The sequence below is a fragment of the Pelobates fuscus genome, chromosome 2, assembly GCF_036172605.1.
Source record: "Pelobates fuscus isolate aPelFus1 chromosome 2, aPelFus1.pri, whole genome shotgun sequence".
Lineage (NCBI taxonomy): Eukaryota > Metazoa > Chordata > Amphibia > Anura > Pelobatidae > Pelobates > Pelobates fuscus.
The window spans coordinates 397,476,827-397,496,231 of record NC_086318.1 but is presented as its reverse complement, the minus strand read 5'-3'; the positions used below and the strand labels follow the sequence as shown (position 1 = coordinate 397,496,231).

The 19,405-nt window shown below is 38.9% G+C and overlaps 1 protein-coding gene across 6 annotated transcripts in view; it reads left to right on the top strand.

Annotated features, from left to right (window-relative positions):
• The window catches only part of HHAT (hedgehog acyltransferase), a 523,006-nt gene that overhangs the window by 327,223 nt on the left and 176,378 nt on the right, over positions 1–19,405 (top strand). For all 6 annotated transcript variants that reach the window (XM_063443865.1, XM_063443864.1, XM_063443868.1 and 3 more), the window contains one exon: positions 17,016–17,051. In XM_063443865.1, the coding sequence (XP_063299935.1) occupies positions 17,016–17,051 (36 nt within the window). The remainder of the gene's footprint in view (positions 1–17,015; positions 17,052–19,405) is intronic.

Below are 19,405 nucleotides of genomic sequence, written 5' to 3'. Positions count from 1 at the left end.
TTTTAATAATTGCGTTTAATGCAAAACTCTAGACACCATAACAACTTAATCTCAATAAAATATGGTCTGCTGCTCCATTTGTGTGGTTACTTAGCAAAAAGTGCTGACTTGGAAATATTCTCCAACTTGGCCGTGATGTAGATTAATTTAGAAATAAACAAATATGTTTAAATGACTATCTGTTCCTGTCCAAATCTGAGATGATTAAATTGCGTATACGCAGAAGTAAGTTCACACTGACACACGGAGTTCAGGTTAAAAGCACTTCGAGAAAATGTAATGGCATCTGGTAAAAAAACAGGCTTGCAAGCCCTTATAAGATCAAAATTACATCATCATTGGATATCAAGATAGCAGTAAATAAACATCATTAATTGGATTAAATGTTAAGTGGTAGGTTAAATGCCCTCCCATCTGTATTAGTAATTGGCTTAGGGATTTGAGTGACTAGTGGGGCATCCTCCCATCATGGGATGTCGTAATTTCTGACAAGGCTTCAGTCGCCATTGCTCTTTAGCACGAGGCTCTCTCGATGGGAGGGGGAATCTGGCAGCTAGCCATTTTGAGTACTTGGCACCGTTTTTGGGTAGTTAGTGATGTCAGACTCGTGGTCAGATTCAGTGTTCTTTTTATGAATAGAACATTTCATTAGGCCAGCTTCCCATGGCCTTGGCTATACTTTGTTGCATGTTACAGGAGATTCAATAATTCCGGGGTTAGTCATGTCTTTCTAGAAAATACAGTCTCTATTCATTACACTAAATGCTGTTAGGAAATTCTGTCATGTAATGTAGTCTAAAATGGAGGATCTGTCAGGTAATGCGGTTTAAAATGGAGTTAGTGCAAAAATTCAATACAGGTTCAATAAAGATTTTTTAATAATTCTACATCAGTCCCCCCTATGAAATGTTAGATTCTAAAAAAAGATAAACTTTGCCCAAAGGCACAAAACCCTATGAAGTAACGGTTCTTAAAGTCTTCTTAGTTCTTCAGAGGGACATCATAAAATAGACAAGCTTACATTACCATATGGACCTGTGTTATCTGGAGTATAGGCACAACAAGTCATGGTGACAGGTAAACGTTGTTGGTTGCAATAGATATAATAAATGCAAATCAAAATATTATTATCAGTGACGGTTGGGAAAATGGACTCAAACTTTTCTTTAACTGCAAAATCATCTGGTACCCCCCCTTGGCACACCTATGGCATCAATATATATGTATATATGTGTCAAACTTCCCTTTAGAGGGGTGCTCCTCTTTGTGTTCTGAAGCCTGAATGTGGTGTGTCAAGAGTACCTTGTCATGTTTTATGTGTATGGACATAATAACCTTGGCTAGGGCACATTTGCTTATTCATCATAGTATTAAACCTGTCCCACGCTACATCAGTGTAGGTGGACTCGGATCATTTAGTCAATATTAATATCGCCACAAACTCAGGATGGGCAGATAATCCTGAGGAAGCTTGGCGTTTGGATCTCTTTAGCTTCACAAGGTCTCCTTTTGGGGTCCTCAGCTTTCCATCAATGGCAGGTGGTCAGGCATTATTATGGCCATCAAACACCTACTTGTTGGTATCTTTTTTTTTTTTTTTTTTTAACAAGTCATTTTCCCTTTAGAGTCAAAAGTTTGTCAAAATCAACAAATGTTACTTCCCATGTTGCAGAGAGAGTCTTGAATCTGGAACAGTGAATCCCATGAGTGATCTCTGCAACTTTCACAATGCACTATTGGGTATATGGTCTTGGTTGTCACATTGATGACCGGCTAGGCTTCTGGCCATCCTGACAAAATGTCTATTATAACTAGTGCATATTTGACCCAGCAGCTCTTTGGCACCTGGATATAGTCACTTGGATTCTTGAAAGGGATAGTGAGAGTTAGCTAGGTGCTTAGGATTCTCCTTCTCTTCTGCCTGAGCTGTCCTTGGCACAAATGACACAGGATCGGCAGTAACTGATGATTAGAGGAGTAATTCTAGGTGCTCCAGAGTATTTAGGGATCAAAGAGTTCATGAGGGTCTTGGATAGGTATAAAAAAAATCCATGGGCCCACTGTCCAGTACATGTTTTTGGGTAAACAGAACTTGAGAGTGTTGGAGTACAGCCCGTCTTCAAGGGTTGCCCCTTTCTGTTTTTCCAGTTTTGTATTTCTTCAGGGTCAGCAGCTGCTTGTCATTCTTTCAGAAGCTTGAGATCTGTGGATAGGATCTACATGGTGAGTATAGAAGTTTCTTCAGCGGACACCCTTCTGTCCACTTCCCTTGGTGCACTTGTGGCTTGGTTGGCAGCTTTGGTCAGCTGAGTGGTGCTTCTTATCTTCCAGATTGATCCAAAATAATGTGCTGCACCCAGGGCATATCTTGAGTGTAGATATTGGCATGTCTTCCTTCAGGCATTTTCCATGCCACTGAGAAGGCTGTCAATTCAGCGTCTTGAGCAGATGTGGGTGAGGAAAGTGAAGATGCTTGACGTACCTGATCTTCTGTAGCAACAGCAAATCCAGTATGGTACCTTTCCTCTTTATCCGCAAACAGACTGGAGTCAGGATCTGGTAAAGCTACTGCATGCTCTGTTGAGAGGTGTCTTGTTTCTTCTTTCATCTGTTCAAAGCAACCATGAGGAGCAGTAGAAGAGGTTTCCTCACCTATTTCTGTGTGAGATTGGGGGTATTTGTCTTTCTATTTACAGTTCTCTTGCTGGCCCCCCTCTGTAGAGAGCTGATATCGATTATTAGTGTTTCATGTTTTTTTGTTCTAATGAGTCAGGTTCTTTTCATGAGATTTCTGGGGACTTAGTGAAGAAAACATGAGGGACAGCCACCTCCCAGTGATGATACAGGTGTCTTACTTCCATGGGAATCTGGGTCAGGACCGCACTATTTCCTTGAGAGTCCCCAAAACAGGTCTTTCATGATGAAGTGCACCTCCACCAGTCTGAATAATTTTTCGTTAGTGTGGTATTCCCCCCCTGGGAAGTGGCGGAAGAGTGGCCAGAGCAACTTTTCTTCAAAATATAATGTTGTCAGGTAGAGGCAGAGTTGTCTATGAGCGGAGGAAATTGGTAAGGAATAAGAAGGGAGGAAGCATATAAAGGATATATATATGGTAGTGGGGAGATGGAGGAATGAGTAGTGGATAGAGCGAGAGGGGAAGAAGGTGGAGTAGGAAGGACAGGGGAAGTAGGAAGAGGAGAAGGTGGAGTAGGAGGAGGAGAAGGTGGAGTAGAGGGAGGAGTAGGAGGAGGGGAAGAGGACAAGGTGGAGTAGAGGGAGGAGTAGGAGGAGGAGGGAGGAGTAGAAGGAGGAGAAGGTGGAGTAGGAGGAGTAGAGGGAGGAGTAGGAGGAGAAGGTGGAGTAGAGGGAGGAGTAGAAAGAGGAGGGAGGAGTAAGAGCAGGAAGAAGGAGTAGGAGGAGGAGAAGGTGGAGTAGAGGGAGGAGGAGGAGGAGGAATAGAGGAGAAGGTGGAGTAGAGGGAGGAGTAGGAGGAGAAAGTGGAGTAGAGGGAGGAGTAGAAAGAGGAGGGAGGAGTAAGAGCAGGGAGTAGGAGGAGGAGAAGGTGGAGTAGAGGGAGGAGAAGGAGGAATAGAGGAGAAGTAGGAGGAGAGAGGAGAAGGTGGAGTAGAGGGAGGAGTAGGAGGAGAAAGTGGAGTAGAGGGAGGAGTAGAAAGAGGAGGGAGGAGTAAGAGCAGGAGGAAGAAGTAGGAGGAGGAGTAGAGGAGAAGTAGGAGGAGAGAGGAGAAGGTGGAGTAGAGGGAGGAGTAGGAGGAGAAAGTGTAGTAGAGGGAGGAGTAGAAAGAGGAGGGAGGAGTAAGAGCAGGAAGAAGGAGTAGGAGGAGGAGAAGGTGGAGTAGAGGGAAGAGTAGGAGGAGAAGGTGGAGTAGAGGGAGGAGTAGAAAGAGGAGGGAGGAGTAAGAGCAGGAAGAAGGAGTAGGAGGAGGAGAAGGTGGAGTAGAGGGAGGAGTAGGAGGAGGAGAAGGAGGAATAGAGGAGAAGGTGGAGTAGAGGGAGGAGTATGAGGAGAAAGTGGAGTAGAGGGAGGAGTAGAAAGAGGAGGGAGGAGTAAGAGCAGGGAGTAGGAGGAGGAGAAGGTGGAGTAGAGGGAGGAGAAGGAGGAATAGAGGAGAAGTAGGAGGAGAGAGGAGAAGGTGGAGTAGAGGGAGGAGTAGGAGGAGAAAGTGGAGTAGAGGGAGGAGTAGAAAGAGGAGGGAGGAGTAAGAGCAGGAGGAAGGAGTAGGAGGAGGAGTAGAGGAGAAGTAGGAGGAGAGAGGAGAAGGTGGAGTAGAGGGAGGAGTAGGAGGAGAAAGTGTAGTAGAGGGAGGAGTAGAAAGAGGAGGGAGGAGTAAGAGCAGGAAGAAGGAGTAGGAGGAGGAGAAGGTGGAGTAGAGGGAAGAGTAGGAGGAGAAGTAGGAGGAGAGAGGAGAAGGTGGAGTAGAGGGAGGAGTAGGAGGAGAAAGTGTGGGACTGTAGATGAAGGGGAGGGATCGGTGGAAGGAGTAAGCGGGGGTGGGCAGGTAAGGGAGCAGACAGGTGATGTAGCAATGGAGGATACATCAGAAATCAAGACTAGGTAGAAATGCAACGGAGGCTGCAAATAGCCCATGTACAACAACTATTAACTTTCCCTAGAGGAAAATAATAAAAGGCTAACATGCTCATCTTGTCTGCACAGGCCTCGAACGTTTCACTCCGTGGGTGCCCCGCAGTGGCTAGCCCACTATTTCTCCCACACCAGACTTGTGCCCGTGGAGACAGACGCTATCCCTGACTCTCGTTCTTTATTTTATTTATATCTAACCTCTCAAAATGTAATTCTTACTTACATCACAAATATACATTATCACAATTTTATGTCTTGCAAATGGGATAAAACTTATTCTACTCTTCACTGATAATGTATTATTTTTTTATATATATATATATATATATTTTTTTTTTTTTTTAAACATACAAAATAGACAAATAACATTGTCTTCTGCGAAATAACTGAAAAAGATAATGGAGATTTTGTTAAGCTTATAAATAGCTATACATTAATTCACCTTTCTTGTTTTCTAGTTTCTGGCTGTTAATGACAATGTACAATGTAATAGAGCAGCAGGAAATGCTAGCAGAGTGCTTGGTTGCATAGGGAGAGGGAAATGCTCATGCCATTGTACAGAACACTGGTGAGACCTCACTTGGAGCACTGTATACAGTACTGGAGACCATATCCTCAGAAGGATATGGATACCTTAGAGAGAGTTCAAAGAAGGGCTACTAAACTGGTTCACGGATTGTAGGATAAAACTTACCAGGAAAGGTTAAAGGATCTTAACATGTATAGCTTGGTGGAAAGACGAGACAGGGGGGATATGATAAAAGCATTTTAAATACATAAAGGGAAACAACACAGTAAAAGTGGAGACTATATTTAAAATAATGAAAACTACCACAACAAGAGGACATAGTCTTAAAAATAGAGGAACAAAGGTTTAAAAATAATATCAGGAAGTATTACTTTACTGAGAGGGTAGTGGATGCATGGAATAGCCTTCCTACTGAAGTGGTAGAGGTTAACACAGTTAAAGAGTTTAACCCCTTAAGGACCAAACTTCTGGAATACACATATACACATGTCATGTGTCCTTAAGGGGTTAAGCATGCGTGGGATAGGCATAAGGCTATCCTAACTATAAGATAATGCCAGGGACTAATGAAAGCATTTATAAAACGGGGCAGACTAGATGGGCCGAATGGTTCTTATCTGCCGTCACATTCCATGTTTCTATGTAAAGCACTTGCTGCTAGCAACAGATCTAGAATCAATACACTATAATGCCCAAAGTCTCAACTTCTATGCATATGCAATAATAAAATATCTGGGCTTACAACAACAAAATTATGTTAGTCAGTCTTTAATCTTGGAGGCAATCATTATCCAATAAAGACAGATTGGAGCACACTCCCCCTTATCCATTTGTTATGCTTATAATGTTTCAATTAGATCAAAACATTTTGAGACCAACCCTTAATTGTATCACCATTTGTTCAAGAAATCTTTGTTTATTAGAATTTTCTTTTTTAGTAAATATTCTTTAAGATAACCCTTCTTCCAGCATGTTATCCAATACGGCCACATGTACAATACGGCCTAAACTATATTAGTGCTGATATATCCAGAATTATTGAACTTTTCATTTTATTCGTATTCTAGAAGTTGCTGAAACAGGATATTTTGTGCAGAGTTGTGCGTTTGTTTTTAACTGGTGGTATTTCCAGACTGCTGATGTCAGTAATTAAGCTCCTGATTAAGTCAGAAGAAAATTGGTTGTAAAGATAGTCCCTTTTTTCATTTTTTTCAAGAACAATGTTTGCTCTTTTCTATTAATCTTCTGCTTTAATTTAACACAGTAATTGATGAGGTAATAACTGTGTGATTTGGAAGCTAATTAATTCTATTAATATACGTAAACTCGTATAAATGTAAGTCTGATTGTGAAGATGTGATATTACACCTTTTCAAAGGACTTTTCGTGAATCTTAAAATCTTATAACTACCGTTCGATTGATATCCCTTTTCCTTTTAAAGCAATTAGCAAAATCAGTAATGACTAACCATAGCACTCTAGTTATCAAACCCACTATGTTGCCCTGGTCATTTATCTCTTCTTTGTGCTGATGGACAGTGTATAAAAAGAGTTGCCCTGCAGTATGTAGAATTTGTATGCTGCAACAGGGAACTTGAATCAAGGTATATCCTTCAGGATGACATTGATTGACCGAGTTTTCTTCTCCATGCTGTCTCTCAAAAATGGTAAGGGAAGGTGGTGGCTTGATTGACGTATGCACGCCGTACAGATACTTGTACAATAGAAGACGAAGTCTGTTTTTCTCCTCTTATTGCGAAAAAAAAGAGTCAGTCTTATAGCTACAGCAAATTTTGGCGAGCATTTATTAATATTAGCATTTTGTAATTAATAACAACAGAGTTTATTGCATTTGAAAGCATGGCCCAGTATCAGTAGCTATCGTGTTTTTGTGTATGAAAACTACATTTTTAGTGTGTTAAATAGACATATTTTAGCAAATGTCTTAATCCAGATCTGTTCTAATATGCAATGTTTAATAGAGTAGAGCAGACACAGTTCTTTATCCGTCTGCATTAGATGATTCTATTCTATAACCTTACTCTACAGAATTAGTCATGTGCATCTTTAATGTGATTGTAAAGCCAAGGTGAGAGAAGACACCCAATCCCCTCTAAATCCACTGCAGAACCCAATTAACAAGTAAGAAGATTGCTGTCCATCTTGATAATTAGATTTTACAAAATACCTTTGAAATCAGAAACTTTATCCTAGCATATATTTGTTAGTCTGGTTTTCTAAACTGTGTCAGAACCTTTTATATAATGTCAGGACTGTGATAGTTTTCAAGAGCTAAATCTTATTTAGGAGAATAATTAGCATTTGTTTAATTTCTGGAAGTACACTTTCAGCACACACAGTTGACTGATCTATCTTTTGTGAATGTTGATATGGTAGAGGAGTTTTCATTTATCTTATTTGCTACCGAATTGGTATACCTCCAAGACCTTTAACCCCTGGTGCAGGACCCAAAATTGTTCCAATGGAATGCCTCTGTAACTTCACTTGTCATAAAAGGCACATCTTACTTAGTCGACTCCAGTCAAGTGAGTGCCATATCCAGAGCAGTGACTGACGTAGCTAGAGCCACTTTCTGTCTCGTTACAGATTTTTCCTTTCATTTGAAAGCAGCAAGATGACTTGCTAGCATAGTATTTACCAAGATTTACCTTAACATTGGTTGGTGATCTTACACTTTAATGGCCATTGAAGTGTTAGTGATTTGTGATAGTGTACAGACAACTTGATAATGTATTAGGGCTGATGACCACTACAGCAGAGTGTAAAGAAGGTGTAGTATATACAGTTGCAATTAAAATTATTCAACCCCCATTGAAAATCAAGTTTATTGTCAAAATTTACAGACTTTCAGCGGTTTGCAATGCACAAATCAAATAAAAGCAATTGAATTGGTTTAACAAAATGAATTTGAGTGTCGTTGAAGAGTGTAATAGGAGGCGTGTGGCTTGGACGTCGGACCCAGACGACCATAGTCCACACAACATGCCCTGCCATCCTGACATTCCTTTCCATTTGGGACAGGATAAACTACAAATTACAATTAATTTATGGCCCTTCGCCAATGGCTCCGGTCCTTAGAAATAGAGAATTCCCCCCTTGAATGTGACCACAGGATTTTAGGATCATAGAGGTAGGGATACAGCGTAATGGGCACTTATGAAACCAGTCCACAGTAATTAGCCACACAGGCCTGTAACAGGCTCCTGTAAACACCAGAAACGTTCTGGGTGGAGAGCAGTGGAACAATCACCCTCCCCATTTGAAATGGTGTGTCTCCAATTAAATCAGAAGGGTTTAATGTCACAGATATACAAGTACATATGATCTCACTCCACAATCTGGGTGCCAATGAGATAAATAAAATGGGAAGATTTGTGGGGTGAGGCTGAGGGTGAGGTATGGGAGACAGCGACAAGGGTTTAAACATGCTTTACAGCCCAGGAACAAATGTTTAAGATTTTGTTTTGCTGGTATACAACCCCTATTCTATTGTGTAGGACGAGGAAGATACCCACAGATGAGTTTTGGCGAGCATGTGGGCATTATGGCTCTTATTTCCACATGTGGTAGGCCTACCCGGTAATAGTTTCTTTATGGGAAGAAATGAGGAACCTATTGAAGTTGGTGTTCCAGAGACACTTTGATCTACATCCCTGGCTTTTCCTATTATCCCAACCACTATAGGGTCTTCAAAGAAAAGCACAAAAACACTTCAACAATGTCACCTTAGCTGCTAAAAGGGCTACTGCAGCATCGTGGTTAGGAAGTTCAACACCTTCATAGAGGGAAGTTAGAACAAAAATTGTGGACAAACAGATAATTAATCAACTGACTGCTACTGTACACAATAAATTACTAGCCTCTTCAAAAGTTTGGGACCTGTGGTGAGACTTTTCGTCCACCAAAAGTGCCATAGGGCATACTAAGATCTCATTGTGATGATACTCCCCTCTTCCTCCTGTTTCTTATACTTATTTTTACGATTCTGTTATCTTTTTGTTGTAATATTGTACAGTTGGATGTTAAACTTAAAACTAAAATTAAGATACTGGTGTAATATATAGCTTGCAGACAGTTATGTAGTAAAAACAAAAAAAAAAAACAAGTTACCTGCGCTCTCTCCTTAATCCCCATGTATTTTTAAATAAATTGAGGTTTTTTAGTTACCTCCAATGCAGAGCCAGATTAAGAGCCCATTGGGCCTGGTGCTGACCATTATAATGGGCCTAATTACCGAATTGTATCGGCTGAAAACACTAAAACAGTTATACCTCCCAAGCATCATGTATCTGGTGGAGGTGGAGGTGGCGCTGGAGGGAAACTCACAGGATATAGCTATTAGAGAACACATACCCTATGTTAACCTCTTGCTTTCATCTTTCAAATAAATCCATACCTCCTAACAGCAGTGTCCGGTGAAGCAGGATGTTGATGGACAGGGTGGGCCACTGACGAAAATCACGTAAACCGAAGAATTGGAAAGCCAGCCTAGCGTGAATGCATATGAGGCTACCTGCCAATCATTCAGGCATACTATGCAGACAGCACCCTGAGCTTGGCATAAATGCGCCTGATGATGCACTAGTTCTACGCTTTCTAAGGACAATCCCTTATCACTCGCTGGTCCACTTCTCTCCTTACATTCTTACTAGCAGGCAGAAGCTTCTGTTATACAGTCTGCGACAGAGAAATGGTGTATGTTGTGAGTGTAGAAGAAAGGGAGCATGCCACAGTTGCAAAGTCAGCTTTACCTTAACTATTTTTATTGTCAGCCAGTCCACACCAGTTTTGTTCCCCTACATCCCTCCTATATATTTTTTTTCATTTCTTTTTTTTAAAATCAATGGGCCTATTCCATGGGCTTGAGCCTGGAGCTGCAGCTCCATCAGCCCCTATGTTAATCCGGCCCTGCTCCAATGGCCAAGAGGGGATGAGCCCACCTGCCAACGTCAAGGCAGACCCCCCTAGGTGGGTCCTAACTCTAACGATTCACCTTGTTTCCTTGAGCCTCTGGCAAAAATCTCTACTGAGACAGAAAGGGGTATTTTTTATATACACCCCTATACATTATTAACCCTTAATAGGGAACACATGGGTTGGGCGGCTGCATTGTAACAAGGCTGAGTGATACAAAAAATGGATACAAATGCAGAAAGATAAGTCCTGCGCTCACTTCCATCACTGGGCAGTTATGTATGTAAAAGGAAATGCGTAAAAATGTTTAATATTATTTTTTATTTTTTTTAAACTAATTTCAGCTGAGTACTTGTAAAAGTCTCATATGATAGACCATTTTAACATTCTGAGCTGTAATTTTACTCTTTTTTTATATGAATTCAGAATATTGCATTAAGCTAGTTGCAAGCATCTTCATATTACTTTCATTTAAATTCTTTCAGATTGTCCTTCACAATAATCACTCACTGAGTTCTGTCGTCCTATTAGTTAGTCATTTTTGCGGTTGGTCTGATCTGATAAAGAATCAAGATTAGGACTTGCCTTCACCATCCATAATACTTCAGCCAGTCTATTCTGCACTAACTGCTATGAATCACGGGACATTAAGTTTTCCAAAGGATAGAGTTAGTGGATGATGACAGTATACCACAAAAATAGATAATAGAGATACCTTCTATGGACATCCTATCCATTCACATTTTGTTTAACTCCTATTTAAAAATGTTGCTGAAATTACAGTGAACCCTATACCAAATACAACATTATATTTTATTATTTAACTGAAGTGACATGGTTGCATACCAAATGTGCATTGATATTGATAGAGCGTTTCTCTTGTTACATACTTTCTCTATTTTGATCATCTTAATTAAATTATATTATGGTGCCATTGGTGTTATCAGGATAATCAGAATCTATTTCCATCTGTTCAATTTAGAAACAAGTGTATTGCATACGGCAAAGCACAGATGCTGAGCTACAAAATGTGTGTGCTTTCTTTTACGAATTAACATCCATCAGGCCAGTCTCATTTGCTTAATATCTGAAATAATAATGAATACCTGTGTGTGATAGGTTTAAAGGTAAAATTGCACTGTTAATGCATCAAAATTAAACACGTGTACAAATATACTCTGAACTTAATCCTGGAGTTGGATTAAAATTGTGCAAAATAACACTGCAAAAGCTGTGACAGAAATGGGGGAAAAAAAGGGGTCAGAATTTTAAAATGCTATTTATAATAGTAAATAAACCTTAATTTTGAATCTGACAAATCTATCGCATGCCAAGATGACCTATAATGTATTCATTTCAACATCTCATAAGCACTCAAAGAAATCTTTTTTTTATTTTTTTTTTTATTAATTTGACAAATAACGCTGTCTCACAGATTCCAGTTAGTGGCATTTTGCAGGTTGTTGACGATGACATGATGTTACTTTATACAGTCATGTTTTATAATAGAATCCTTTATATGCAAATATACTTAAGTATATGCATGAATAAAGCAACAAATTATCATTGCGATTTGCCTCTGTGCTAAAACCGGTGTGTTGCCATGACAATAAGCATATTCTCAAATTGCAAATAATCATTAATAAACTGTCAGCATTCTATTAACTGCAGATCCATTTAAACCTATATGTAAAGAGTTGGGCCTTTAAAAAAAAAAAAAAAAAAAAATATTAAAAATAAATAATAATAAATATTAAAAATAAATAATATAATAATATAAAAAAAAAAATAATAATATATATAATATATATATATTTGCTGGGCCTGCAATTTGACAGTTAAAGGAACACGATGGCATTCGGAATAAAGCTATAGGTGTCCTGCTGGGTAATTGCTTTTTCTACTTTGCCACTGTGCTCTGTCCGCGGCCTGCCCCTCCTCCTTGGCTAGAAACATCAAGTTTGATGATCTTATCCAATGCTTTCCCATAGAAATGCCCTGGGATTCTACATGGCAAAGCATGCACCAATCAAATGGTTTCGATGAGACCATCTGATTGAAATAGACAAATTTTACTCAGCTATGTCTGCAGAAGCACCTCTAGTGGCTTTCTGAGTGACAGCCACTACAATGATGTTTATCCTGCAAGGTCAACATGTTTTCAGTTGCAGGGTTAAAACGACATGTCACCCAGACCACTTCATTGAGACAAAGAGGTCTGGGTGCCTATAGTGTCTCTTTAAGCCTCTAAGCCCAATGGCATGTAAAATGCAAGTGAAATATTTTGGTTACAAATATAACTGTAACTCTTCCTGTTCATAATTATTGTGCATTGACCATTGTCACTTGTTTCTTGACATTTCTCAACTTCACTCTTCAAGTACAACTCATTAATACATTTCATATACCTCTTCACATTACTATTAGACAGTGGGGCTATGTACAAAGAGAATGCAGCAGTCACCATGGAAACCAAATTCATTTTCCTGCCAATTGCTGTTCATGTAGAACTGTCTCCAAGATTTTCTCTCTATTAAAAGTGCTATGTTTAGGTCTTTTTATGCATTAAAGCATTAAAATATGATTCATCAGAAGATACAGATAATACGGACTATATCATTTGCAACTTCATTGTCTGCACTAGGTGCACTTCTGTTGTTAGTCTAGAGATCTTCTGAGAATTGTCAGTCCTGGCCAATCTGCATGTTAAAAGGACACTATAGGAACCCAGACCACTTCAGCTCATTAATGTGGTCTGGGTACAGTGTCCCTATTAAGAGAAACTGCAATCTTTACTTTGTAGCACTATGTTTGCCTCCAGTAGCTGTCTGCAAGATCCAAACAGACCTTCAGTCCAGTAACTGATGCTGGACATCCTCTGCATGAGGATATCCAATATCAGATTTTTCAGATTGATTCAATGTTTTCTTATGTACTCGTCACGTGACATCAGAGGAGGTGGAGCCCCGATGCAGCGCTGGGATCAGGTAAGTAAATAAAGGGTCTTTAACCCTTTATTCACGGACTGGGGGATAGGGGGGTAGAGAGGGGAGGAGGCAGAGGACGCCATAGTGCCAGGAATTCAGCTTTGGATTCCTGGCACTTATAGTATCCCTTTAACTCGGCACACATGAGTACCAGGTGATGGAGGGGATTTATTTGGTTATCAACAGCATCAGTCTTTTTTTTACACTCAATTACTAAATTGTTTCACTTTTAGAAAATTGTCCCATAGTTGTGCTTTAAACAAAATGGTTCTGACTCATAGATAGAAGAATATAAAAAAAATCTAGGCCTGAGATAAAAAAAATGAGAAAAAAAAGCATCTGAAATTAAATGTCCCTTTAAGAAACTACATTCATCACATCTAATATACACTGAGCATGATACCGAACAATATTGGTCAACACAAACAATATTGCTACTTACTTAAGGAATTAAGCAGCATTGTTGCAGAACATAATAAACAAGCGTGCTTGACTGCTCTTATTTTTTTTTTTTTTCATAGCTGAAAGCATTTAGTGGTGCTCACGGAAAACAATATTAATGTGCTAAAATCAAATCTGTACAAAGAGCACTCGTATTGTTAGATAATGCAAAGCAGAGTGGGAATTTTGAGTTGTTATTGAATCGATGAAAAGCAATTGAATTTCCAATGAACTCTTATAGTCTCTGAAAGCATGATATGTATCGGGGGTTAGAATGGCACTGATAACAAGATTACTGATTTTCCTGCCTGAAATATTTATTCAGTGGGTCTTTACAAACATAAGGAAAATCTTTCAATGATGTGCAGAGTGTGGAAAATCAATTGGCTTGCGTTCTGGTGAAATATAATATCTACTGAATGGTGCCTTTACAATAGCCTGCATTGGTAATACAGTCAGAATGTGCATTAAAGTGTCACCTGATTGCATAGTCCATTTGTAATTATTACGGGAAAAATGTTTCATCCATCTTTTCCTCTATTGTAATTTTTTATCACTTTCTTGTGTGTGTTTTTAAAAAAAATCTTTTTAAAGGAGACGGTTCACTTACTCAATATTTTGTAGTTAGTTTTTTAAATATTAGATGCATAATTACCCAAGTGTCTGTTTAGTACTTTTTCTTTATCCTGCATCTTTGTAGATCAAACTAAAGGACAGTACTAGTAGACAGGCAGGAGGGAGGACCCTGAAGACCTTATTTGAAGGCGTCAATAACCCTGTATAATACATAATATTACCATATGGTTAGTTGAGGATGAGCTTTATTTTATTTTTTTAATTCTAAAAAAAATGATTTAATTTAAATAAAAAAATCTTAATTTTTTTTTTAATAATAATATGAACTTGAATATTGTATTAAAGTGGCTCTATCACCTTCTGGAGTTTATGCATAACGCCGCTAGGTGTTCAGTGGCTTGAAATATTCAGCGGAGATGATTTACTCGTACCTGACACTGTCCCACGTGGGCCCCACCATCTTAGATCTTCAACTCCTAGCTCTTCATTAAATCACATCACGGATGTCTATGGAGAATCCTGTATCCAAAGATATTATCTCACAATAAACGAGATAGCGTCTTATCCCCACAGCCATCACTAGTGACAAAGTGTGGAAAGAGAGCTACCGCCATCAAGTTTGGCCACTTCTCACTGCTGTCACTAAGGTAGACTTTTACCATAAAACAATGGAGTCTAATTTTTGACTGTGTTGTAATTTTAATAAAATTTTGTTTTTGTGCATTCCATAAAGTATTTATCCTCATGAAATGCTTAAATTATTAGTTATTAGTATTAAACTATTTTTATTTAAAGACCTAATTAAAATAAATGTAAGTAGATGAACTTTTCCATGAACATGAGTATGTTATTTTTAGAATGATGTGTTTTTGATAAATTGCTCATATTACATCCCTGTTTCCCTTTTCATTTTTATTATTCTTTTCATTCTCTCTCAGGTTTTTTTAGATACTTTTAAATGTAGGTTAATGAAAGTAGACTGGCTTTTAAATTGATGTGAGTTTAACAAATTTATGATTTGAACTTATATAAGGGAATGTATGTTAAAATCTCCCTTTAGCCTTATTTAATTTAATGACAACGTTTATTAATATGGGGGAAAAAACAGTTTACGCACCATTTTTATAAATGCATTCATTTATTAACCAGCTGTTGAATATACGTTTTTTGCCTTGTGTTTATAGATCTCTAGTCTGTAAACATTGGTAATGCAATTGATATTTGTATGCGGATAACATATTGGTTTTACATAGATTGAAAAGGAAATAAATGAAACTGTAAATTAGACTTTACACATAAATAATTCTGTGAATTAGTCTATTGTTTTGTTAGTTTCTTAATACCATTAAGGTTATTAAATCCTGCTGCACTAACAAATTCTCCTTTGAATATGAAATTAACATTAATTGAAAGTGACTTTCACAGAAAAACTCTCTCTATGAAACTTTTGTTATATAGGATTTTTGGTTGTATTTGTCTTTAAATGGTAATGCCCAGTATTGGCAGTATCTTTAACACATCAAGGACCAAGGCTCTTTTGTACTGGGTGTGTAAAAATTATTATAAGGACAAATGTGATTTATTTATTTATTTCTCATTTTTAAAGGGATCCTGCAGGCACCCAGACCACTTCTGCCCATTGGAGTGGTCTGGGTGCCAACTCCCACTACTCTTAACCCTGCAAGTGTAATTATTGCAGTTTTTTTATAAACTGCAATAATTACCTTGCAGGGTTAACTCCACCGGCCGACGCAGTAAGAAGGAGGAGCGGCGCGGAGGGAGAAGCAGCGACATGGGACACCCCTTCAGCAACCGGGGATTGAGGGGTGGGAGGGAGAGGGAACCTGCAGTGCCAGGAAAACGGATTGTTTTCCTGGCACTGGAGTTTCCCTTTAACATACCTTATGTTGTGTTAGGTATGCATATAGGATATTGAATGAAAGCCTATCTTGACCTTTAAAAACAATATATAATAAGTATTGGTCTACACAAAGACAACCCCTTAAATTATGGTGGAACAAACACATAGCACACATTCCAGGTTTTGTTTTGGTTCGGAACTTAGTGCAGACAATTCTATTTTCATAAAGGGACACTAAAGTCACCTGAACCACTACAGTTTAATTTATTGGTTCTGTAATCTATATCCTGTCCCTTCAGGCTCAGTAATGTAAATACTGCCTTTTCAGAGAAGAGGCAGCTTTTATATTGTTGCCTAGGAACACCTTAAGGTACAGTCACTCAGACGGCCGCTAGATGTGCTTCCTATTTCAGTGCTGCACTGTGTGCAGCACCTACGTTCAGCATCTCCACGCTCTGCATGCAGACACTTCCCATAGAGATGCAATGATGCAATTCATCTCTATGAGGAGTTGCTGACTGGTGCAGCAAGACCAGCACAGCGATGGACAAAAAGGTAAGTTAAAAACCTATTAACTCCATCCTAAGGGAGGATTGCGACCTAAACAGGTTCCCCCCACACTATAATGTCAGGAATGCCTGTTTGTATTCCTAACTCTCTAGTGTTCCTTTAAGGGGATAAGCTAAAGTTGTTTTGCTGCTTAGAGCATCCCTTTGATTATCTTTGTACTTTTATAATGATCCTAACATGGTAACATTGTGACGTAGGATGAAAGAAGAGTAACACCCAGTCTTTCAAGCTCCTCTCTTGCTGCTGTGGATCCATAGGGGAAGGTGAAATCCCAGACTTTAAATGATTTCCAATTGTATCACAAAAAAGGAAAACAATTCATTCTTGGCTCAAGAATAGCAATCAAAGCCTTCTATTTATCAGCAAGCTATTAATCATGCCCGTATTATTTATTACAGCAATGAATTACAGCCATGAATATCCTGCTTTGCCATTTAACAAAGTTTACAGTTGTCTGTATGATCAATTTGCTTGCATTGTGCAGTCATTTTTCTTGTTTCTTGTATTCTTTAGGAGCTTTGATGTCGGCCTACACCGCTTTCTTGTAAGGTAAGATTCTTCTTTCACTATTTATATCCATATACATTGTGCTTTATGGGATTGATTATTAGCACCTACACATGTATTGCTATGAAATAAGTCACAGTGCACCCTCATTTTTATTTTCATTTCAATACATTCTTTATCAAAACACTCTGTGCACTAAGTTTAGCAAGCAAACACAAACTATGATCATTCACATAAAAGTAAATGATTGATGATGAAAACACACTTATCTAAATAGACAGTTGTTACAGCTTCCTCCAGGGACATCCCTGTAGTTATCCCTTTATATATCAGATAGGTGCAAATATGGAGGATACAGCTGTGAATCTACAATATAAAAAAACAAAAATAGTATAATACTGTAGTGCGCATAATAGGTATAACTCACAAGAGAGATGAGAGTAACTCGCTCATAGATCGGGGGAGGCACCTCTGGGCGAGTCACTCTCATCTCTCTTGTGAATTATTCCTATTCTCACTTTTTTATAAATATACAGTATTATACTATTTTTGGTTTTTATATTGTAGATTCACAGCTGTATCCTCCATACAGGGAGTGCAGAATTATTAGGCAAGTTGTATTTTTGAGGATTAATTTTATTATTGAACAACAACCATGTTCTCAATGAACCCCAAAAACTCATTAATATCAAAGCTGAATATTTTTGGAAGTAGTTTTTAGTTTGTTTTTAGTTATAGCTATTTTAGGGGGATATCTGTGTGTGCAGGTGACTATTACTGTGCATAATTATTAGGCAACTTAACAAAAAACAAATATATACCCATTTCAATTATTTATTTTTACCAGTGAAACAATATAACATCTCAACATTCACAAATATACATTTCTGACATTCAAAAACAAAACAAAAACAAATCAGTGACCAATATAGCCACCTTTCTTTGCAAGGACACTCAAAAGCCTGCCATCCATGGATTCTGTCAGTGTTTTGATCTGTTCACCATCAACATTGCGTGCAGAAGCAATCACAGCCTCCCAGACACTGTTCAGAGAGGTGTACTGTTTTCCCTCCTTGTAAATCTCACATTTGATGATGGACCACAGGTTCTCAATGGGGTTCAGATCAGGTGAACAAGGAGGCCATGTCATTAGATTTTCTTCTTTTATACCCTTTCTTGCCAGCCACGCTGTGGAGTACTTGGACGCGTGTGATGGAGGATTGTCCTGCACGAAAATCATGTTTTTCTTGAAGGATGCAGACTTCTTCCTGTACCACTGCTTGAAGAAGGTGTCTTCCAGAAACTGGCAGTAGGACTGGGAGTTGAGCTTGACTCCATCCTCAACCCGAAAAGGCCCCACAAGCTCATCTTTGATGATACCAGCCCAAACCAGTACTCCACCTCCACCTTGCTGGTGTCTGAATCGGACTGGAGCTCTCTGCCCTTTACCAATCCAGCCACGGGCCCATCCATCTGGCCCATCAAGACTCACTCTCATTTCATCAGTCCATAAAACCTTAGAAAAATCAGTCTTGAGATATTTCTTGGCCCAGTCTTGACGTTTCAGCTTGTGTGTCTTGTTCAGTGGTGGTCATCTTTCAACCTTTCTTACCTTGGCCATGTCTCTGAGTATTGCACACCTTGTGCTTTTGGGCACTCCAGTGATGTTGCAGCTCTGAAATATGGCCAAACTGGTGGCAAGTGGCATCTTGGCAGCTGCACGCTTGACTTTTCTCAGTTCATGGGCAGTTATTTTGCGCCTTGGTTTTTCCACACGCTTCTTGCGACCCTGTTGACTATTTTGAATGAAACGCTTGATTGTTCGATGATCACGCTTCAGAAGCTTTGCAATTTTAAGAGTGCTGCATCCCTCTGCAAGATATCTCACTATTTTTTTTACTTTTCTGAGCCTGTCAAGTCCTTCTTTTGACCCATTTTGCCAAAGGAAAGGAAGTTGCCTAATAATTATGCACACCTGATATAGGGTGTTGATGTCATTAGACCACACCCCTTCTCATTACAGAGATGCACATCACCTAATATGCTTAATTGGTAGTAGGCTTTCAAGCCTATACAGCTTGGAGTAAGACAACATGCATAAGGAGGATGATGTGGTCAAAATACTCATTTGCCTAATAATTCTGCACTCCCTGTATTGTTTGCACCACTCTGTGCACTAACACAACTTTAATTAATTTGATAGGTTTTGACCTTCTTAATGTGCTGCACTTTTGCACGCTCAAATCTGAGTTGTTTTTTTAATAAATACATGTTTTGTGAAATTCTTCCTCATTCGCTATGCCATCTTTGCTGAGAAATTACTTCCTTATCAGTGTACATACACAGCTCAGCCACTAACATCACTGGGCAGTCAGGCAGAAACAAAGTAAGTGTCT